General features: G+C 37.7%; 1 protein-coding gene across 3 annotated transcripts in view; it reads right to left on the minus strand.

The window, feature by feature from the left end:
• LOC112615360 (cytochrome b-245 heavy chain) overlaps window positions 1-24101 on the minus strand; it is a 38778-nt gene extending 14677 nt beyond the window's left edge. For 2 of the 3 annotated variants that reach the window (XM_025371945.1, XM_025371944.1), the window contains exons 1-8: window positions 23976-24101; window positions 21592-21687; window positions 20176-20286; window positions 11631-11715; window positions 9573-9718; window positions 7250-7440; window positions 3993-4122; window positions 1397-1489 (exon numbers count right to left, since the gene is read on the minus strand). In XM_025371945.1, coding sequence (XP_025227730.1) covers window positions 1397-1489; window positions 3993-4122; window positions 7250-7440; window positions 9573-9718; window positions 11631-11715; window positions 20176-20286; window positions 21592-21687; window positions 23976-24020 — 897 coding nt within the window. In that variant the 5' untranslated portion in view covers window positions 24021-24101. The remainder of the gene's footprint in view (window positions 1-1396; window positions 1490-3992; window positions 4123-7249; window positions 7441-9572; window positions 9719-11630; window positions 11716-20175; window positions 20287-21591; window positions 21688-23975) is intronic. The other variant, XM_025371946.1, reaches the window with a different exon arrangement.
• Between the last annotated feature and the right edge of the window lie 467 nt (window positions 24102-24568).

A 24568-nucleotide genomic window follows, 5' to 3' on the forward strand; every position in this document is an offset into this window, starting at 1 on the left:
CTGGGCTTTTCTTGAACAGGGAGTTGAGGAAGAGTGAAAAATTCTTTTTTAAAAAATGTCAAACGTTTCCAGAACTTGTGAATTAAATGCATCTTACGTGATAAAAACTATAACCAACTTCCCTTCTGCTCTGAAATAAGGAGTTGCAAAGCTTCATTTTGAAAACAGAAAATTAAAATTATGTTGAAAATTGTTTACCATGTTGCAATTTTGTGTTGTGGAAACAATTTTTTACCATATTACAATTTTGCTATCACAGGCACAAATGAGATGTAACTAAATAAGTGGATAGCATTCTCATTGGAATACTTTTGGATAACATCTCGTCTCTCATATTTATTTATATGAGAAGAAAACAATTATATATTTTCTTCAAAGGAAAACAAGTTTTCCTTAAAAGTATGTTTAAGAAAAATACTTGTCTGGTTCAGTCATCTCTAGTCTAGTAAAGGACATTTTGCAGCAACTGTTTTTGCTGATCTGTGGGATTGTTCTTATAATGCAATATAAATATCACAAAAGGAGAACTGTTGTGGTTTCCTATATTTCAAGACTTCCAAAGCCAGCTGAACTAGCTTTACTATGACCCACCAGAGACAGCAAATGAGGAAAGATAGGGTGGAGGACAGGAAGAATTTGTTGTTTTGCAAAAGTAATCCATAGTAGGGTTTTGGCAAATACTTTTTGAACTGAGTTGAATTGAATTAAATTTTATTTGATAAAGATATACTTTCCTGGTGTTTCCTGAAATTATAACAAGGAGTTCCATTTACATTTATTTAGTTGGATATTTATTTATTTTGTGATGAGAAACAGATTAGAGTTCAGGAAAAGTCACTCTAGACTTGGAATTAGGAGACCAAATTTGAGACGCAGCTTATTTACTAACTTGCTGAAATTTTGGGCACTTCAACTTTCATATTAGATTATTACATACACAGCAGAGAAAAGGTGGTAAAGATAACCTGAAAAACTAGCTCAGCCTCAATGAGACCTACCCTTAGATCTCTGGTTCTTTTGGCATCTGAAAATTTTAAGACTCAATTTATGCCCCTTTGAACTCACCTCTTTTTCTTTTCTGTTCTTAACTAACCAAATAATGTCTCTGTGTCCTTCCCCTACACACACACACACACACACACACACACACACACACACACAGTGGGTGAGGGAGATTCATGCACAGAAAGAACTTGGCTTCATTTTAACATCAAAAGTGGTAACTTGTAGTTTCCCCAGTTAAAGGTTCAAACATTTGATTATTGAGTGAAGTAACCTGAAATAAATTGTAGGTCTCTCTGCTGTAACATCTGACCAATGATATAGAGGGGTTGGGAAGACTTGTCTATGATACAGTTAGACACTGGCCACTAGTAATTACTAAACCAATCAATACCTTGGTGATGACCACCTTCTGTTGAGATCGCCAAAACCGCACCAACCTCTCACAGAGATACAGAAACATGGGACCCACTATCCATTTCCAAGTCTGTAATCAGAGCAAACATGAAAATGACATACATTAACTGGTAATAGATAACAAAATATTCAGAGGGAGAAAAATTTGAGAAGCCAAGTTAATCTTTGTAGGCTTGCTTAAATATTTGACATTAGATAAATACGTTTCTTCTACAATGGAATATATGAAAATATCTGATACTAAGATAATTTTGAGCCAGTAAAAGTAAACATTCTCCTTAGTCACATTGGGGAACTGTACTGACAATATAAAACTTTCCCAAGAGGAACTGTTCACAAGAATGGGATTTCCTCTCAGTGTTGCAACTACAGTTGCAGTAACCCTATAACAAAGCAAGGCTGGTTTCAGAATTAACATTTCTTTAAAGGATAACATTTCAGCAACACAATATTTTTAATGCAACATTGTGATTGCTTTCTCTTAGTTATGTAGTCAGAGTGACAAATTTGCAAGATGACAAATTTTGTGCAAGAGTTTGGCTGTTTCTCCAATATTCTGAGAAATTCTGGGAGTATGCAATGCACTTGCTGAATGGAGACAAACCCAGAGCTTTTTGGACTTCTTTAGATAGCTCTTGGGTCAGAACATGCAGAACATGTAGTGTTTCTGAACACTGGAATTACTCTGTAGCATTTTTGGCCATGTAAAAACATTGAGGCCAAACAGATCCATCCTGAAACTCAGCCAGTTGGATTTCTAGTTTAATACCTAAACTAGCAAAGAATTTTAGACGGCAATATTATCTAAGAGATGACTTTCCGGAATGTATTCTAAGGGGGAAAAATAAGAGAGTGCTTCCCATAGTCTCACATATAATCTTTCTACTAAATTACTTTTATAGGAAACTTACTGTTGGAAATTGAGAGCACCTGAATCTCCCCATCTTCAGCCAAACTTGAAGAATATTTGCCCTAGATATAAACAATGTTCTGTTTTCGGCCTTTGTTTTAATGGGATAGATATTTAAAACAGTCTCAAATCATCCATCTGTTTCCTGAGTGCTACCATGGAGCCCCACTGAATGGAGCCAGATTTGGATATTGTTGCTGGTATACCTAGAAATTCTTTGAGATAGGTTTCTGTTAAGGCACTAGTACTCTGACTCCAGCTGTCATCGAGGAAATGTGCCTTCCCCTGCCCACAAGAGGATTGGCAATACAGTTCCCTTTTTATCCTTTCTACTGATGTCTGCATGTAGTGGAGCCAATTCACTGAGATGTCTAGTTGCTTTCATTAATGGGAAAGGATGCTTAAAGACACTAAGTCCTCAGATAGTATGCTGTGTCTGGAGGAAGAGTGCTCCTATGCTACGAAGAGTAGGAAAAAAGAAAGGAGAAAATAAAATGGAAAATTTGCCTTTATGTTATACTATGCTTGAGGAAAAAAAAATAATCCTCTTCAGAAGCCCTGCACAAATGTTGATTTTTGCCTAGTTTTATACCAATGGCTAGCACAATAACCAACAAAGTATACTGTCTGCCAATGGGGGGAATGCTATGAAGATTACAAGGCCCACATCTTACTCTATGGAGCAGTGATATGAGAATACACAAAATGGAGCCCTCCAGAGCTCCCAATAGAAGAAAGAAAGTATTTCACCATGTATTTCCTTGGTCACCCTTGCCACATTTCTGCCCACCACATGATGCCATTGGATGTTGGTATGTACCTGGCTGTCCAGCCTCCTTTATGCTTCATAAACAGGAAACTCCTAATGCCTAAAGGTAGCCTTATGTACCACCTCATCAATTTCCTTTTCAAATCTGAAAGCTGTATAGAAAGTAGTATGTGCTGATATCTGAAGAGGCCCTTCACTCCTTATAAGTGATTTATTTGAGCTATCCAACTCAGCTCAAGATGGAATCCCAAGTGTCCCCCCAAAAATGGCGTCATCATGAAGAAAAGAGATGCAACTTCTTGAACCAAAACACCACTTCTTTTTTTTTTTTTTTTTTTTTTTTTTTTTTTTTTTTGAGACGGAGTCTTGCTCTGTCGCCCAGGCTGGAGTGCAGTGGCCGGATCTCAGCTCACTGCAAGCTCCACCTCCCGGGTTCACGCCATTCTCCTGCCTCAGCCTCCCAAGTAGCTGGGACTACAGGCGCCCGCCACCTCGCCCAGCTAGTTTTTTGTACTTTTTAGTAGAGACGGGGTTTCACTGTATTAACCAGGATGGTCTCGATCTCCTGACCTCGTGATCCGCCCGTCTCGGCCTCCCAAAGTGCTGGGATTACAGGCTTGAGCCACCGCGCCCGGCCCAAAACACCACTTCTAAAAAGACTATTTTTCCAAGTTTTATATCAGGATGTTAATAACAGAACAATGCAAAGCTTAGTTTCCAAGAAGCAAGTCTATCCAATAAACACAGCAGAGAAAAGTAGACACACGTTTTAGCTGTTCCATGACATTTGTAATGGACATCTATATAGATGTATAACATCTGTACACGTTTCTTAGACACATGTTAAAGATTGTCAGTAATGAAACTGTAATAACAACAATGAATTGTACATACCATAGGAGGGTTTCCAGCAAACTGAGGGATTGGGCAGGCCTCTATTTTTCCCCATTCTGAGATTTTTTGTTCACAAACTTCTGGTCTATGCTTAACCAAACTCTCTGCGGTCTGCCCACGTACAATTCGTCTGGGAGAAAAATGTAAGTCCAGATCATTTAGTAATAGGAAATTAAATTGTTTTATTAAAAGATTCTGCATATATTTTAAGTGCTCTGATGTAGGTCCTGTACTTTTCACTTAAAAGTGATAGCTTATTGCTCCCTCTGAATAGATGAAAGGAAAGAAAATGTAGGGCCGGGCGCGGTGGCTCAAGCCTGTAATCCCAGCACTTTGGGAGGCCGAGGCGGGTGGATCACGAGGTCAGGAGATCGAGACCATCCTGGCTAACATGGTGAAACCCCGTCTCTACTAAAAATACAAAAACTAGCCGGGCGTGGTGGCGGGCGCCTGTAGTCCCAGCTACTCGGAGGCTGAGGCGGGAGAATGGCGTGAACCCGGGAGGCGGAGCTTGCAGTGAGCCGAGATCGCGCCACTGCACTCCAGCCTGGGCGACACAGCGAGACTCCGTCTCAAAAAAAAAAAAAAAAAAAAAAAAAGAAAATGTATAATACCCAGCAACAGAAAAAATGTATGTGCAATTACCAAAGGAATATTTACATGTAACATTATAGAGGGTAAGTCTTGGATCAAATTATCTTAAGGGAGAATTTGTACTTCTGTCTCAAGTATCATTTTCATTGACAAACAAACAAAAACAGAAAAATTGCAAATCTAACAGAGTGACTGCTGGTCCCTACAGTGCCTTTGTGCAAATTAGAAAAAGGTACTCTTCGTATGAGGATAGTCCTATAAGCAAAGGGCTCAATCATCAAAGTGTGGGCCAACTTTATCGTCCTTGGCCAGGCACCCACTATAGTAGACAACCAAGACAGTCATGCAGTAGCACTGAAGCTTATCAGAAGTGCCTTATTTGTGGGTTCGGAAATTATCTAAATCAAACCAAATTTTGAAACCAGTGTGAGATACTTAACTATATAGGGATTATAACATTCTCACAGACATCAACACTAATAGTGTGTACCTTAAAGTGCTCAGAGCCCATTCATTTCAATTCAATAAAAGTTGAGCAACTACCAAAACATAAGACAATTATTGGTGATAGAGAGAGGAAGGCACGACGTTGAGTAGACTTCAAGGAACATAAATGACAGCATCTTCAGAATATGTAAGAAGAAAAGACACAGAAAACCCATTGTAAAGGTTTGTTTTGGAGACCTAAAATTTATTGTGTCATTTGGTGTATTATGAGAATGTTTTAATTCAAGTTCATTAACCACTCCTTTCTATCCTTAGGTCTTAGGGAAGAGAATTATCATGTATTGAGCACCTATCATGTGCCAGGCTTGGGGAAAGACATTTTACACAAATTATCTCAGTTAATCCTCATGACAAGCCTGAGAGGCAAGTATTATTGCCTCCATTTTACATGAGAATGTAAATCAGAATGATTTAGTAACTCAAAGCAGAATGTTTTGGTGAAAACAATTCTGTTTTGTGTCAGACAGACTTGGGTTCAAATCTCAGTTCTAACCCTTACTAGTTTGGTGGACTCAGGCAAATTATTGAACTTCTTCTGAGCCTCAGTTCCTTCAGTTGTAAAACAGATGTAATAGTACCTCATTAAAGGTTCATTATAATAAGCAATTTGCATGATATATAAAAAATGCCAGACACAAAGTAAGAGTCCAAAAAATAACTATTAAAGTTCAAAATGCCTAAGTTCCCATGGGAAGAAAATGACAGGAAAATAATCTGATTTTCTCCTTCTCTTCTCAATGCCAGGACCAGAGTTCCAGAAACCTGCATTTTAAAATCAATTCAGCTGCTACGGAGCCATGAGACTGTGAGAAATCACCTAACCAGTGTAAAGAGCAGATTCTCTTCAAGTGGAGAAGGAGATAAACATATCTCCTCTGTCTGCTTCAAAGGAAGACGAATATCTGTGAAACTATACAAACAGAAAGTGGTGGAATTACTAAGTTGGAGAAGGGAAGAAATTATTTCTCTTCTCTAGGATTACCTGAAACACTGGATTATGACTAAGTCCCATTTAAAGATACTTGAGTGCTTTAAGAGAGTAAACAGATTCTTGGTCTACATTGATTTCTCCATGCTTACAAAGAATTTATCAGGGGTCACAGTCAGCAAGTAGTTTAAGAATGCAGTGCCTAATGCAGCTTTCCCCACACTTCCCCTTTTTCACACTCATGTCTTGGCCACCAACTGGGCTCTGGGCAGAGTGAGTCTTGAGCTTCTACTTCCTCCACCCCTAATTTCCTGGAGCCCTATACCCACCAGGATACTTCCCCAGGCCTGCCTTTGTGTGCAGGTGGTATGAAACAGTACAAAAAAGGAAACTTGGTATGAAGGAGGATTTCCAATCAGGCAAACTCTCCTAACCACATAGCCAGGAACTGTGTGACTCTAAGAGCACATTTATCACAGCCTGCTTTAGACTGCCTGGCTCCAATCTCAGCTGGGCCACTTACCAGAGGGGTGGCTTAGGTTGCATATTTTAACATTTTAGCTCCAGGTTTCTTGTCTACAATTACTATCCCCAAGAAATGGTGATAGTGAGAAATCTATACATTTTGGGGGTTAAAAGAAATATCTCATATCAAACCCTTAGCACAGACCCTTAATAGAAGTTAGCTGTTACTTTCATGATATTAGAATGTTTGAAGGCAACACCCATATATTTTTCCTGCTTGTATTTCTTGCAGTGCCTGAGATAGGTCCTCATACATGGTAGGCAACAAATAAATGATTGTGGGCTTAAATCAAAACTTATTGAACTATAATAAACCTCTTCAACTGGTTAATCATTAACTCTTCTAGTTTGGAGGTTTGTTTAATTTACTAGTGATTAAACCACAGGGGACATCATTACAGATATTCCGGATCCTACCAGTGCTCTCAACATGTTTTATACATTTGCAAAGATACTCAGACTTTGGTGTATTTTTCAAGCTTGCTATACATAACTGCACTATGAATAGCAATTACATGGATGCATGAAACAAAAATGCCAGTGTTGAGTGATTTCTATTAAACTGACCTCTGCTATCCTCTCACATTCCCTTAGCAGACAGGCTAACCAGACGCAGGCAAGGAGGTCACTGTGCCTCTAATAGAGCATCATGCCTAGAAATTGAGGGACATGAAATCCTTGACTTCAGAGTTTAAACACTCACTCAACTCCATGGATGGCAAGGCCAATGAAGAAGATCACAAAGAGATGATGTGTGTACCAAAAAACTTCAAAATAAGACCTCCGGATGGTTTTGGTGGAGGAAGTGATAATTAATATGAGGCACAGCGTGATGACAACTCCAGTGATACCTGCCACCCGGGTCACAGCCAGGTACAGGCCTCCTTCAGGGTTCTGTAAAATATAAACACACACACACACACACACACACACACACACACACGTACACATTATTATAGGTTCTCAAATGCAGGACTATTATAAAGTGTCCAATGTATAGAACAATAGATATTTTCACCCCCTCTTTGAATAATCTTAATCATCCCTCACAGAGATATAGATTTGAAATAGATGTTTCTAAATTTTGAAACGCCTTACACGGTTCGGATGTCATAGGAAATGTGAATTGATATACTTAAATAGTTATTTCTAAGGGGGTAGAAAGTAAAGGAAATCAATCAACTGCAGGATGTCCTAAAAGTGTCTCAAAGCTCTTTCTCCCTTTGATTTTGAAAGGGTCACAGTGCTTAGTTTGAAAATATATTCTGGGAATGCCAAACATCATCAGCTGTGTTCCCCAGAAGCAGATCCTGAGAGGAGACTTCATGGGCAAGTGACTTAGAAAACATGTGCTCCAAGAGAAACTGGTAAGAGAGTAGGGAATAGGATAGAAAAGATGAACAAGTCAAGCAAGGGGGTGAAATCAGGCAAAGTCTCACAAGGGATAGCTTCAGCCTGATCCTGCAGGGGAACTCTGGAGGGTAAGTTACAACTCAGAGTTTATCCTGTTTCCAGGCAAGGAAGCCAGGTTTCATAGTCTGCATCCACCAGTGACTGGCTAAGGGTTGCACAGGAACAGGCGTAACCATTCAGCCACCCCCCACCAACCTTCCAACATCTTTGAGTCTGTGAGCAAAGGGATGCCCCAGGGCAGTCCTCTGAGGAGGAAACACAGCTACAGGTTATTGAAAATGAAAACATTTAGAAGAGTGGGAGAGCATAGATACAGCAAAAGTGATCCAGGAACAATTGAACAGAGCATGATAGTGTAGACTTACCCAGTTATGTTCATGTTGCCACCCTCATATATCATTGGGCAAACAATGAATAATGTAAAAGAAAAATTACCCAATATATTGTAGAAAAAAATCTGGTTTTTTACTATGCTGTTTAATTCTGTCCCTAAGGATATCAGGCAAGTTTTTCTCATGTAAGTCTGAGGATAATAATTATTTTTTCCCAAAACTAAACACAAGGAAACATTTTTAGAATTCAGTGCATATTAATGTGATTTAGTCATCTTCCCAAGTCATTGGGTACATGAAGACTTGAAGCTTCTGTCTCTGAGTGTAGGAAGCTTCAACAACTGCTGGGATAGAAGAAGTTCTTACTTCTGGATACCCTCCTGGCTACCCCTAGAGAAATGCTGAGTTACTCCCAGTGCACCTATTCTTCTCAAGGAATGACAATTTGTGGACACAGGCCATCCTTCAGATGTTGTAGGTAAGAAAAGACAAAGGCATCACTGACAACTGTCAGCTGGTGGCTGGCCTTACACTAATACTTAGGACAGGATGTTCCCTACTTCGCATAAATAATTTCACAAAAACACCAACATCAGAGGAGGTCACTCTGTGACTGTGATGGATTGAGATAAAAACAAAATCACTCCAAAATCATGTCTGAGCCTAGACAATGACTACTGCTTCTTTGCCTATTATAGACTTAATCCTATTCTGTTCCCTCTGCCTCCTAGAAAAAATAATTAACATACCTTATCTGAGAACTACCCCTAATTCCTGACCATAACTGATCCAGAAAAAATCCTTGCATTCTTAAATCCTCCCCCAAACTATCTAACAGTATCCTAAATCCTAAATCCACTTTAGATGATCCACTAAATCATCCCTTTGAGATGCCCAGAGTTCCTCAAGGTGTGCGATTTCTTTTGCTGTAGCAAGTAATAAACCAAACCTTGTTCGACTAAGCATGTGTTCCCAGCTTTCTTTGGTGGGCATAGTCACAGGTAAGCCTGAGTTACTCCAGGATTCACATGCACACATTCTCATGGATGAGCTTAAAGACCTGAAAACATCTAGAGACCTCCACACATGGGGTGAGGAGTGTGGGAGACATTTTTTTCTATACTCCCATTATTGTAACCTACAGACTTGTCCCTCTGATGGTTAGCCAACTTTTTTTTTTTTTTTTTTTTTCCTGGCAAAGTAGAGGTCTTCACTCACTGAAATCTAGTGCTCAATTGTAATGGTCTAGAGAATATCTGAATCAGATAATGAGAGGCTTACCTTGATTCTATCTCGAGCAAAATTGAGATAACTTTCATTTTGCCTGTCCCCAAGTGCAGAGAGTGCTACTGAATAAGCATCAGAATTGCCGACTCGGGCATTCACACACCATTCCACATTAAATAGATGTGCAATGGTGTGAATCGCTGAAAAGGGCAGAGAAGAGAAATAAAGAGAGTGAAGGGTATGCACAAATTTATTGAAAGCTGGGTTTCTGGGACAGCCTCTAACTCTATGATAAGCCACAGGGAGACAAAGGGAGGCCCAGGACACTTATAAACAAGAACTGGGTCTCCAGAACCAAGGAGACAAGGCAATTCTAGCTCCTTTCTAGTTGTGTAATTGTGGGAAAATGACTTAACTCTCTGGTCTTGGTTTCCTAATTTGTAAGATGAAGATGTTGAGCTATATGCTCCTAAAGACCCAACCAATTTATAAGATTCTACACAATAGCCTTAGTTTCTGAAGGTGTTTAGATATGCTCTCATTATCTCTCTCCGTAATATATTTGGGCTCAAATAAGAAAACCCTCGGCCGGGCGCGGTGGCTCAAGCCTGTAATCCCAGCACTTTGGGAGGCCGAGACGGGCGGATCACGAGGTCAGGAGATCGAGACCATCCTGGCTAACACGGTGAAACCCCGTCTCTACTAAAAAAATACAAAAAACTAGCCGGGCGAGGTGGCGGGCGCCTGTAGTCCCAGCTACTCGGGAGGCTGAGGCAGGAGAATAGCGTAAACCCGGGAGGCGGAGCTTGCAGTGAGCTGAGATCCGGCCACTGCACTCCAGCCTGGGCGACAGAGCGAGACTCCGTCTCAAAAAAAAAAAAAAAAAAAAAGAAAACCCTCATGTAATGAATGCCTAACTGCTGGCCCATTAACCTGACTCTGAAATTACCTCCAGAGAGAGATGACAAATTTGATTGAATTGATACAAACCTATGGCCATAAGGTATGAATCTCTCTCTCTTAAAAATTGCATGATTTATTAATAAACACTTACATAGGGCTTACTAGATGCCAAGTACTGTTATAAGTACTTCACAATGACTTAATCCTTACATTGATCCAGTGATGTAGGTACTAATAATATCGGCTCATCTTGTGGATGAGGAAACTGGGACATAGACTGCTTTAAAACCTTGCTCAAGGTCATCAAACTAGGAAGCAGCAGAATTAAGAATCAAATCCAGTACATTTGGCACGCAAATATGTGCTCTTAATCTGTACACTATGCCAGTTTCTAACAGGATTTTATCATATATTTCTTTTGAACTATTTATTTTCCACTGCTCAAAAAGCCTGCTAGATCTACTAGTAGAAGAGAAGCTCAGTTAAATGCCTATAACCGAAGCCTATTTTACTCAGGCTAGGAATAGACTCTTTAAGGGCAGAGTACAAGTCTTCTTTATCACTGTTCTTATCTATTCTCTGGCACATGAATTATTTGTTGAGTGAATTAGTGGAATTAGATAAGGGTCCCAGATACAGTCCTTCTTGCACTGACACTACCACCCTAATAATTTTAATAATAATGTATAATATCTATATACACACATATATATCCATTGTATGGATACATGTAATAACAATAACAATAGTAATAATAATAATGAAGGTATTTAGCTGATAATGACAGTCTTGAGGGATTCTCATTTGATGGGCTGTGGCTTATGTAACTTTACTGCAAAAAGTCCACAAATTCACATGTGCAACCAAGAACATTTTTTGGAATAAATACGTTTTCATACGTGAATTAACATTTTTGACACTAGAAAGAATAGGAAAGGGTTAGGACACTAGGATTGACTTTTCTGATGGCATATTTTCATTTTTATAGGAAAATCCTGAAATAAAAATGCTTTAAAACCTAAAGAAATAAATCCTAATATTGAAGTGGCAGAAAGTGTGGTAAATATTTTGAGCACAACTCATTAAAAAAAATACAACATATCCAACCACCACTTAATCTAACTATAAAAACTGATTGATCTCTTATATAAAAAGGTATCTATGAATAGAGGGAACTCTCTGGTTCCAAGTTTTCTTTAATAAACTTACCAGTGTGAAGTGCAATCATCCATGCCACCATTTTATGAAAGGTGAGATTCCTGTCCAGTTGTCTTCGAACTCTTGTTGAGCAGCACTTTGGATTAAGGGGGAAAGAATGGAATAGCAATTGTTAACAAGAAAGCTTACTGTATGTCAAACATTTGATACATATTATCTCATTTAATTTTCATGACCACCCTACAAACTATATCATTATATCTATTTGATAAATGAGGAAACTGAGGCTCAGAGAGATGCAGTCATCTTCCTCAGGTCAAACAGCCAGTATGTGACATGGCTGGCTTAACTAGTATGTTTTCTGTTCTCATACTGGTGACATAAAGTCTCCTCTGGAATCCATCGCTTAACTGTATAAAAATATAAACTTGTACAGAAAACATATCTAGCTACATAGTTTCTAGTTCTGATTAATTTACTCATTAAACAAAGGATGTAGAAATTAATAAAGGACAGGACTGTCTTCACATACCTGATAGTCAAGTGGGGACACAGACAAGTGAACAGTTCTATAACAAGCGAATAGTTTTCAAACAACACTGTTCTAGGACATATACACTATGAGAGGAGAAAGAAGGATACACCTGCCCGTGTAGGTGAACAACATCACAAGGGAGATCATTGACCAAATACTAATAGCCAAAATAACAGTAGCTAACATTTACCAAGAGCTTTTGCAACTGTTTTACATGCATTGACTAATTTAATTCTTACATGAATCTTTAATGTAATTGATGGAATATTTAATTTAATCTTTAATGTAAGAATCAAATTAACTCTTTAATTCTTACATTACAATAATGGTACAAGGGAGGTACCATTATTATTACTACATAACAGATAAGAAAACAAAGGGATAGAGAATTTACTTGGCCTTAGGTCACACAGCTAATAAGTTGCAGAGCTGGGATTTAAACTCAGGCCATCTGATACTAGAGTTTATATCAACATTCTGATATTTCATACTTTACATGATTTTCTTTGGCATTAAAAATACTATTGTACTCAGTATTTTAGTGTATTTGACAAACCTACATGTTAGAAAATGTGAATTTGAATCTCAATTCATGCCAATGTTCAAAGAAAGAAAAAAAAACTGATTTATGGTTGAATTAGAGCTTTGCTCTCGTGAAAACTGGCCAATGTCTTGCTCTGGTTGCTTTGTTCCATAGTCTAAATGCACTGTCACAGAGATTCAGGGAACTTTAAGAACAACAGGGTGAAGTACCAAAGAAAATTTATATATTTAAAATATTTGGTTCTAAATGTTTTATTCAATTTAAATATAGGGGTGTTTAATATTTGGCTTACTTATTTTTAATAAAATACTCTGATTTTGTAGAAAATATAATTGCATAGAAAATTGTGCTTACTCCACCATCTATTTCTCAGTTAGCCATAACTAGGGAGGGCAGGAAGTTTAAACCATGAGGTCAGATTCTTGGAATTACAGACATAGTAATAAGGAAGACACTGAGGATTCCAGAAAAAGGAAAAATAAAAAAAATTATGCTTTATTGAATTCCTTCTGTGAACTAGGTAGTTTACCCATAATCATTACTCGTTTAATGCAACAAGGTAAGTCTTAATGTCCTCATTCTATTAGTAAGAAAACTAAAGCTAAAATTGCACATTGGCTGGGATCCAAGTCTATTTGTCTTATAAAAGGTTAATGCCCTTTTCTCCCAAACCAAATGCAGGAATATAGTTACTATTACTCTAAGTGCCTAAAAGCCTATGATGAGAATTTAAGTGTAAGTATTCTATTCAGAAGGTGATCATCGAAAACGAGGGTAGAAATGAGACTGGGAAAGAAATTAATGAAGAGTGTATTATCATATCAGCTACCATGATCATATCATATCATTGGGCTCAATCACACCAGGGAATTCTGGGAGACTGTGTAGCACTTATCTTACAGGTTTATTTATTTATTTATTTGTTTTGTTTGTTTTGTTCTTTGGTTTTTACCCAATGGGTTAAGAAGCTTGGGTGCTCAGCCACCAACTGCCATCCATGATTGGCTGAGGGCTGCTCTGAGGGATGCTCTCAGGACATCAACCCCCTGGGATTTCAGGCTTGCCCCAGGAGAAAGCTAAAAGAAAATCCCCAGGCAGAGAGTGAATGATGCTTGCAAAGGGCAGTTGTCGCATGGATTGCAAGTGCCAATGCTTAGGGAATATGGTGGGGCACCAATGGCATCAGTTACAATTAAATGTTCACCAGTGGAGCTGAGCAATGACTCAGACTCTCAAAACAATGGTTTCCTATTTGAAATAAAAACTTGTAAAATAAAATTTTTCAAACTTAATGTTTTTGAAATAAAAATTTACTTATAAAATATATTTTACTGATCTGTTGGTGAAAAGCTGACCATTTTTGTTTTCTTATATAGCCGCCTTGTCTTTTGTGTTCATTTCAAGTGCTGAAAGTTATTTTCTACTTTGTATTCCTTAAAATTTTGAGGAAATGACTTTTTCCTGTTTCCCAATTGCCATGATCCTCTATAGTCTTTCTTTCTTTCTTTCTTTTCTTTCTTTCTTTCCTTTCTTTCTTTCTTTCTTTCTTTTCTTTTCTTTTCTTTCTTTCTTTCTTTCCTTCCTTTTCTTTCTTTCTCTTTCTTTCTTTCTTTCTTTCTTTCTTTCTTTCTCCTTCTTTCTTTCTTGCTTTCTTTTTTATTCTCCTCAAATTTCAACTTAATTTCCTCTATACTTTCTGAGAGTCCTTGTGGTAGACAGAATTCTAGAATGACCCCCAGTGACTTATATAATCTCCTCACCTTGAGTTTGGACCTGTGAAAATGATGAGACATCACTCCATGATTTTGTTACATTGTATGGCAAAAAGGATTTTGCAGAGGTAATGTCCCAAGTAGACTTTAATAGGGAGATTATCTGGGCTGACAAACCCAATCATATGAACTCTTTAAATCTGGGTTTAGAAGTCAGAGATGGAGGAAGTTAGAGATTTGAAGCACTGCTGCTACCTGGAAGGTGGAGGAGGGCATGTGATAGGGAATGCAGGAGCATCTAGGATCTGAGTGGCCCCTAGATGATCACCAGCAAGGAAACAGGGACCTTTAGTGCTACATCTGTAATGAACTGAATTCTGCCAACAAGAATGAGCTTGGAAGAGGGTTTTTACTCAGAGTTTCCAGGTGGGAATTCAGCCCAGAAAACACCTTGATTTCAGTCTTGTAATACTCTGAGCAGAGAACCCAACCACTGGGTGCTGGACTTGTGACCTACAGAACTGTAAACTAATAAACGGGGGTTGTTTTAAGTTATTGTGGTAATTTGTTCCACAATAGATGATTGATACAGTCCTTACAGGAGTGGTGAAACTAGGTTGGAGTCCAAAGAACCAGAGAATGAGAATTAGTAGGGGTGGAGAGCAGTATTGAATTACATTTCAGAGCAAGTTTTGTCTTCAGATATACATGTGTTGGGTCCCAGTCCTCCCAACTAACCGTGTGACATTGAACAACGTACTCAGTCTCCAGTTTCCTCCCCTGTATAATTATCAGTTAGTCCCTCAAATCCCTACTGCATATATTCATTGACAGGTATTTAATAAATATTTGACATTATTTAGTATCATTATTTAAGTTTTCAGTTAGAATGGCTGCACTCCCCAGCTAGCAGGTAAGCTTCCTGTGTGAAGAACAGTATGTCATGTACTTTAAAAAATATTTTAATCTTTATTTGGTTGGATAAATGAAGTACATTTTCATTGCCCTGGAACTGGAGATGATTATACTAAACCTATAGAGACGTATTTACCCCCATATCTATATTTGTCACACACTGTTCTCTTCTATTTGTTGACAAATCCTTTTGAAATTTTTGTGGAAAATTCGCTGGCTCCTGCGTGCCGAATTTAAAGCAAAAGAATATGGTTTTGTTGTGGAACATACACTGTCTGCATATTCCTATCCTTATCATCGTCATCATCACCATGGATCATAAAAAATGTAAAATAATATATGCTGATGCCCCCTGATAGATTTAACTGTAGATCCTTAGAGAAAAATTAACTGAAAGCCAGAACAGTGGAGAGATGTGATTGGGAAATAATTGTTCATTCAATGATACCCTGTTTCATCTTAACAGGTAATTTTTAAAAAGCTGGTTAACGTAAAACGCATACATTATATTGAAAGGAAAAAGTGAGATTACTAGTCACTAATGGATCAGTGGAGTGGGTCCAACCATCAGGGCACAAATCCCTAATTTTTCCCACCTACCCTCTTTGGTGTGGTCAGGAATGGCAAACAAATCCAAAAAGAAGCCACAAGTCATGTTGATGCTGAGCTTTTAAGAATATCATCTCCTCACCACTTCCTCAAAAAAGGAGGCGAGACATCCAGTTGGTGGCATAGGAAGGAAGGACTTTACTGTCTGTGACTGCCCATAATTTTTTGTTCCCCATCATCATGCAGATTGCATTTATATGCTTTGAGTTACTTCTAAATTATTGCCAGCCACTTCCCAATTATCCAGGTTGCCATCGTGCCCCATAGCTTCCTTACTAACTTACTTTACTTTCTGCCATTGACTTCTAAAGGGAAGTTTCTCTGTTACTGTCACCTGAAGCCTTGCCCGATTTCAATAAACTATGATTCTAATGCAAGGGAGATTATTGAGTCACTTCAGCAGATTTCTATGCTCTATTGAAACTGAGTAAGAAAAAAATATTTCAAGAAAATGGGAAGTGGAACTAAAAGGAAGTACATATTTTATGGGGTGTAACACGTTACAGAAACTCAAAAGCTCCATTTTTTGTACACTTGATCTCACCACATGCACCATTAATGTGTCTGATTTAGATATTTATATGCAATTGGGAGAAATTTCAAAATCCAGCTTTGAATCTACAGAACTCAGGCAAATAGTTGACAGTAATATCCACACCTGCTGGCAGTAGAATATGTGATAAATATGAATAACACTACCTTATTTGCATAGCACTGTTTATAATTTGGAAATTCCATGTTTATTCTCTGCCTCTTCTGTAACACTTTAAGTTCCTTAAGCTCGTGGCCTATCTATACCTTACTCTTTACTCACCACATGTCCCCTGTGCTTAGCTCATAGATGGCACTCAACAAATATTTATTGACTGACAACTCACTAATTGACAGATTTAAACAATTTAATATACTTTTAGACCAGCATATGCCTTCTTACATTTATGTTAGTTGACCTGTTTTTCAACTAAAAGAAAAAAAACTATGAGACAGAAAGCCCAAGAGACTAGTGCTAGACCACATGATTAGAGATAGAGGCACACTGAGTGCCTCTGACTTCCAGACTATATAAGGTAACAGATAAAACCTCACCCTCTCACCTTCCTGTTTCTTTCTGATCTTAAGACTAGGACTGCCATCCAGATAGAAATTAGTTTCTGCATGGCAAGTTGGGGGTTATTAAGGCTTCCTCAGAGATTTTTGTATGCTGAGTTTCACCCTTTCTCCATTTTTCTCAACAAAGCAGTCTGAGAGCTTTTACCCCTACCTTTCCTGGAATGGTGCAGTGGGCAACCCTGGGGCTTTCTTTCTCTAGGTAACCAGAAAGATTACAAAGCAAAGTTTCGATGATTGAGACCTCTAGAAACTGAATGCAAGTTTGTGGCTATTTTGCTTATATAGTGTCCTACTATCAAGTCCTTGTATTTGTAACATCCTTGTCATTTCTAGTCTAGGTTACTTGGCATGCTCAAACACTCATATATATAATGGCTTTCTAAGATCATAATACTGTAACAGCACAATTTCAAGAAGTTTCAGCAGCAAGATTTAAAGTGAATGGTCTCTGGGGACACAATGACCTGGGTTTGAATGCCAACACTTCCATTTAATTTTGTTCTCACTTTACTGGTTTGATGTGCAGATTTCATGAGGTGAATTCCATTGAGCTTCAATGAGTGGCAGCTGTATTATATCCAACATTAGTCACAGCACACTCACTCATTTTAATCCCAATCAGAGAAGAAGTTTTATTTGAAAAGTTCACATTTCAGGTTAGGAATTCCAGAAGAAAGTACATGCTTGATCTATAAAAGAATGTTGCTTGCTGATAGTTTTAAAACATATTCTTTTTATATAAAGATCTATCTAGCTATACAGCCAAGCTTCTCTGCAATTTGAAGGGCAGTCTCATTTCATCCCTGTCTTTAGAGACTCTCGCGCAGATCTTCCCTCCTGGGTCACAGGAGGCATAAAAACTGGCATTACAACATGTGCTGCTCATGGGACATGGTGCTCAACAGCAGTGCAATTTGGACTTGTGGAGTAACCAAGATTTCTTAACAGGCCATCTTGGTGAGAAGTTGCCTGTTTCTCAGGCTTTACTTCCTCTAAATAGAAACTATTCTAATGGGGGTAGGGAGAATAAAAATGAATTGTGTCTCCTTAGAAACAAGGAACTCGCCAGGCAGGTGACTCATGCCTGTAATCCCCACATGTATGGAAGTCAAGGAGGGAGGATCACTTGAACCCAGGAGTTCCAGACTGCAGTGAGCTGTGATTGTACCACTGCACTCCAGCCTGGGTGATAGAGAACCCAACTCAAAAATAAGCTATAGTACATGGGCTTCATTTAGCAAATGTTCACTGGGCAAGTATGATATATTAAAAATTATACTTTACAATAGGTGGTTCATTAATAAAACTTTCAATTGAGTGTAATTTTACCTCTGTGATTTCTTAAATTTAGAAGATTTTTTGGAAATCCTTGTAATCAATGTCTAATACCAAGTACTGTTGTTAGTTTTTGGTTTTGGTTAGCTGTCAGTTTGCAAGACAACATTGTGTGGCATAGAATTTATGGCTTAAGGAAAGGAACCTCATCAAGAATTTTTCAGAGAAAGATATCACGACTCTTTCTGGAACATCTTAAATTGGTTCTCAACAGTTCTTTTTTTTTTCTGAGGGAGTGAAGGTGTTACAGTTATTTCTGCCAATTTTTACTTTAGATTTGTGAGAGCCCAGTTTTTGGCAGTTGGTTTAAGATGAAATGATATTTTGTAAATAGTTAAATCATAAAATAAAAGTTAAATTGTAGCCTCTAGTCCTGTATTAGTAAATTAAATGTTATATGTTCTCAAAGAAAAAAAAATTATCTGGATCGCCATGAATTTAGTATAACTAGGAAAAATGAGGCAGAGTTCAAGGCAAGTTATGCTTGTTATTACAGTTTAGTTCACTGCCTCCTTCAAATATTCTGTAATTGCCAAATTAAACATGAACTCCTCAACTATACATATGCAGTTCTAGTTTACCAGCAAAATCCTACCTCTTTTCTCCAGGCTTATGTCAGGCATATGCCCTGTACAATCCCTACATTCCCACAAAAGTAGTTTACTTTCTGCTCTCCTCCATAAATGATCTCTACTTAATAAGTATTTTTTTTCAAAAAGCTTACTATACCTTTTATTAAAAAAAACCCCAGAAGCTACTAGTCATTAATGAACCATGGAATTGGTCCCACCAGGACACCAATCCCTACTTTTTCCCAGCTGCCCTCTTTGGTGTGATCACAGGTGGCAAAAAAATAGTTACAATAATAATACAAAGAGAAGCCAAGGCTGTGCCAATTCTTGGCCTTCAAGAATACGATTTCCTCACTATTTCCTATGCTTCTGTCCATGTCATCTTCTCCACATAGAATGCCTTTCTCTCTCATTTACACCTCTTAGAAGCTTATTAATTTTTATATGCTCATCTCTAATGTCACCTTCTCTAAAATGTCCTTCTTCATTCCCTGGCCCACCTGACACAACTTCTCTCTTGCTTCCCCATAGTATTTTATTTGTAAAGCTTTGTGGGACCCATCATATTTTGCTTTGTATAATATTTATTTGAGTACATTTGTAGATTTTAAGTTCCTTGTTTGTCATCTTTGTATAATAATACTAACAAAAATTTGTATACCATTTTATGGGTTACAGAGATTCTTCCTACTTATTTTTCCCCCTTCTAGCACAGTACATTCAGTGGCTTACTAAATTGTTGAAGAGTCAAAGGAATTGTGGACATTTAGAAAGCTCTATACTCCACAGTTTCATGAAGCCAACACTTCTTGGTCACATTCATTGTAGTGTGACTCTGTCCATTGACTCCATGTCCTTGGGATATTATCCACAGAAGATATTTCCTCTGACTTACATTTTTTTGAATGACACTGAAAGATTAACTCCCAAATATCACATGTTAACTTCCTAATGCTCTGTACATATGCATATCTATCATATATATATGTGTGTGTGTGTCGATGTGTACATGTGTGCTACTTCATTGCTATTGTTGAGGTATAGGTGGTTTTGTGTGTTTTTTCAAAATTTGTTTTCCAAATAGTTGTCTTAGGGAGCTCCATCCACAAATAGTACAGAAATATAGTAGATAATGGCTTGGCTCATGAATATTCTACAGAAGCTGGAATCCTCACAAACCATTCATTTGTTTTTACCTTAAAAAGGGCATTTTGCTTGATGGCCTTTGAAAATTAGAGGAACTTAGTAAAACATTTTCTCTTACCGCACTGGAACCCCTGAGGAAGGACAGCAGATTTCGACAGACCGGCAAGAGAATCAGCATGCAGTTGAAATTCAGGCAGGCTGCAGGGGCCCTGGCCAGTGCCAGTGCTGACTAGAAGAGGCGGGAAAGGGAGCAGAGTGACTTTTTTGAGCACAGAATGTGCCCTGTCCCCAATTCCCCAAGGTTCTCACCATGAGGCCACACACCAGAGACACCAAGTGATCTGGACAGGAAGGTCCTTCAGAGCCAATGGTTTTCCTTTAGGGCTAGCTAGGACCATTTGTTTTCATCTGAAATTGACCTTTTGCCCTAATTCAACATTTTATTATCAAAATGTTCAAACATAAAGAGAAGTTGAAAGAAATGTACAATAAATACCTGTTTATTTATCTCCCAGATTATACCTTTTATGCTTGCTTTATCACATATCTATCTATCCATTCCTGTATCCATCCATCAACTCATCTAATTTTTGATGCATTTCAAAGTAAGTTAGAGACATCAGTTCACTTTCCCCTTAACACTTAAGGTGCATATCATTAACTAGAGTTAAGTATCAAGACTTTTAAAGATTTTAAATATTTTCTTAGTACTTAGATTGATCTTAACAGTATCTTAAACTGGTATGGTATAATGCTTTGGCAGTATAATTATTATCTTTGTAATGTCTAAAGAAGTTGCATATTTTGGAGGGAGAAAGCATTAATGTGAATAAGCTAACAGCAATTATAATAATCTAGCATAATTACATGCTAAAATTATTTATATATGATTTATAATACATATAATAATTAATATTAAGCAATTAATTAATAGTTTCAGCATGATGTAACAAATGTTTTCTAGAGGCAAGAGGCCTGACAGTTCAAGGAAACTCAGAATACTAAAGGACCCAAGGAAACTGAAGGGCCTTCACTCTACTGGCCTAATCAACAGATGTGGCCCTTGAGCAAGTTCCTCGAGTCTCCATATGTAGAGAAAGGTTGATTTTCTGAAGATCATTTCATAACATGTGATTAGGAGCAGAGCTCTTCATGCAAAAACGTAGTAGGAATTACATGACTTAGAAAATATGGAAAGTCCCACTTGTCCCACATGTGTCACTCCTGGATGGATTGCTCCAACCTGGCCTTCCATTTCAGAGTTAGTATTAGATTTCTCCTTTAAGCTAAACAATGGCACATGGTTCTTGGTTGGGGAGGGATGCCACTGGGCCCCTCTGCCCCACTTTTGTTGGTCTCAGACTGGAAGGCTTTAAGTGATTCTTGCCCAGGAAGTTGCAATGGAGGGAGTGAGGCTGATGGTACTGTTGGTTGGTCAGAATATTTATTTAAAATACTAACAGGAAGATGAACAAGAATGTCTGATGAGAAATGTGAACCAGCCAATATTGCATGGGATGGAATTTATACTTACCCCAAGAAGTTTTCTTGTGTAAAAGAACTTAACTGGAACATCATAAACCCGGTAATACCAGACAAAGAGGAAGACGTTCAACCCCAGCCAAACCAGCTGCACAAGCAGAAAAAAATTGCATGAAGTTTTCGCATTTCAACAGTAGATTCCACACAAGACGAGCCAGATAAGGGTCAGGACTTCCCCAAGTGCAACTTTGACAAAGGTAGTAACAAAGCTGGATGTAACCAGCTTAGAGCCAGCTGTTTCCTCAATGGTGTCACTACACTTGTCTATAATCAAAATCTCTCCACCCTGTGTTATTCTCCATTATTGTTTTATGATTTGGCCGGTATACCAAATTACCAGTCTTACATACCCCCTCCCTTTTTTTCCTCCTCTGTTTTGCTTAACCTTAGATAGGTAGCTGATAGCAGGCCACTCTACTTAAAATAAGAAAAGAAGGGAACGTATTACTATTGCTTTCCCTCCACCAGTATGACACTGCGTTCTGTTCTCACAGGTGCTAATCACCTCCCTCTACCACACAATAATCCAGTTAGTGAATTCTCATCAGCTAAAATGCCAAGCCTTGCATTTTCCTTGATTAGTTTTACTTAATGCTTCAAGGAGAGAATATTGAGCATAGTGAGGGGCATGGGATTTACAACAAAAACAGCTTTCTAGCTCATGACAGTTCATTTTATCCTAAGCACTGACTGGATCAAGTGGTGACCCTATCCAATTCTCTATCTTCAGCTCCATAGTGATCTTTTCTCAACTTTGCTTTGAAGCTATTAAATGCCATAGACACTTGATAATATTCTCTCTTTACAAAGAAAAAGGTGCTAAAGCAACTTTCCAATTTCCTGATCTTGTCATTCTTTCTTTACTCTGACTTTCCAAGCTGTGTTTTCACTTTCAAGTGCATGAGTATATAATTTAGAAGGAGATCATTTCCTGGGAAAAATTGCGGTGAGAGCTAAAAGTATAATTTGAACTTACTTTCTATAGAAATTATTTGCTCCTAAAAATGGTGATAAGAAGTTAAGTTTACAGCTTCGAATGCTCAGAAGAATTATCTATTGCAGTAAAATGTTGGTTTGGCATAAAAAATTTTTATAACAAAATATTTGTTGTTTTTATTTTATTTTTGCCACTAATTTCTTTCTATATTTAAAACTCAAAGACTCATTATTTTTCATGATAAATTTTTACAAAAGTTCCATTCTTATTCCATTCATAATTGTTCTTTTTAACATCTGTGTAATGCTTCTATTGGTTATTTAGAAAGGCTATTTAAAAATCACATTTCTGGGCCGGGGCAGTGGCTCACACCTGTAATCCCAGCACTTTGGGAGGCCGAGGCGGGCAGATCACGAGGTCAGGAGATCGAGACCATCCTGGCTAACACAGTGAAACCCCGTCTCTACCAAAAATACAAAAAACTTAGCCGGGGGTGGTGGCGGGCACCTGTAGTCCCAGCTACTCGGGAGGCTGAGGCAGGAGAATGGCGTGAACCCGGGAGGCAGAGCTTGCAGTGAGCCGAGATTGCACCACTGCACTCCAGCCTGGGTGACAGAGCGAGACTCAGTCTCAAAAAAAAAAAAAAAAAAAAAAATCACATTTCTATCTACCCAGTTTGTCCGTTATTGCTTTGCCGATAACACCATTTTAGGAGAATAGTTGATTTTCTTCATTTTAAAAAGTACAGAAATCATTGCATCCATTTGTAAATTAGCTATATCTTTACTTACATAAATTGTTTCTCAAGAAATATTATATTGATTTATGTATATACAATTATATATAAATATACATACTACATATTTATGAATCTAGACTTATTTCAATTCTGTTCTTTTGAATTTTTATAAATCTTGTAAATAACTCAAGTTTACATCTCTGAGAAAAGAAGTTACCTGTTTTTTAAAAGAAGTTTGAGAAATTTTATTATATTTAGTGTAATTACTGAAATAAAGGCCAACTTCCCATACATAAGTCAATCTTATATTTTTAATTTAGAAAATGGTATAAAATTTCAATCTGTCATTTTAAAGGTAGTATAAACACATAGATATTGTGCGTCTCGGTAAACATTACTAAACAACTCAGAATCAGAGATCATTAGCATGAATATTTTCTACTCCTGCGAAATGCCGGCTAAGTTAGGCCTGCTAGGAATTCAGAAGTAAGCTAGAAGTGAGCCCACAGATATGTTCTTTCCATTAAGGAATTTGGAAGAATGGACTCAGTCTGTTTACAGATATGTTACAGATATGTTCACATAGTAAATCAGTTTCAACACAATTTCTCAAATGAACAAAAAAGCTTTGGTCTATTTTAGTTCCGAGATAACCCGAAGAAGTCAGAAAATTTATAACTTATCTCTTGTTGGTACTTACAATGACAAAAATGGAGAGCCCCTCATTCACAGCCCAGTTCCCCATGGTGGCAGATGTTGAATGTGTTGTGTTTGCCTTTCTTCTATACTATGCTTCTTCTTCCAATGAGGAAATGAAAACAGCAGCCCTGGGGCAATCGGTTTCCTTTTCTTTTATCAGAAATTGGCTAATAATCATTGGTCAACTGAAAAGCTTGCATCCATAACAAACTTAAATCTTTAAACCTCAACAACTACAAAAAAAAAAAAGGGTCTATAATGATCCAGTCACAATTAAACATAGTGGAAAATGAAACCAATTTCTACAACTAAGAGATAAATAACTGCATTTTAAGGGATGTATTTTACACAGTGAAATAGCTTTTTAACTATCAGCTATTTGCTCGCAATTTTTAAGTCACTCAAGTAAACATGACTTGGTGCTGGGTAAAACATTAAACAGGTGTGATTTTGAAAGGCTAGAACAGCATTTATAGCCTTGTTGAGAAAAGTAGTAACAATTGTAATGGTTGATATTTACAAGACGCTTACTATGTGCCGATTTTATGTGCTATATATGTCTCTATATATGTGTGTGTGTATGTTCATATATAG

The sequence above is a fragment of the Theropithecus gelada genome, chromosome X (assembly GCF_003255815.1).
Source record: "Theropithecus gelada isolate Dixy chromosome X, Tgel_1.0, whole genome shotgun sequence".
NCBI lineage: Eukaryota > Metazoa > Chordata > Mammalia > Primates > Cercopithecidae > Theropithecus > Theropithecus gelada.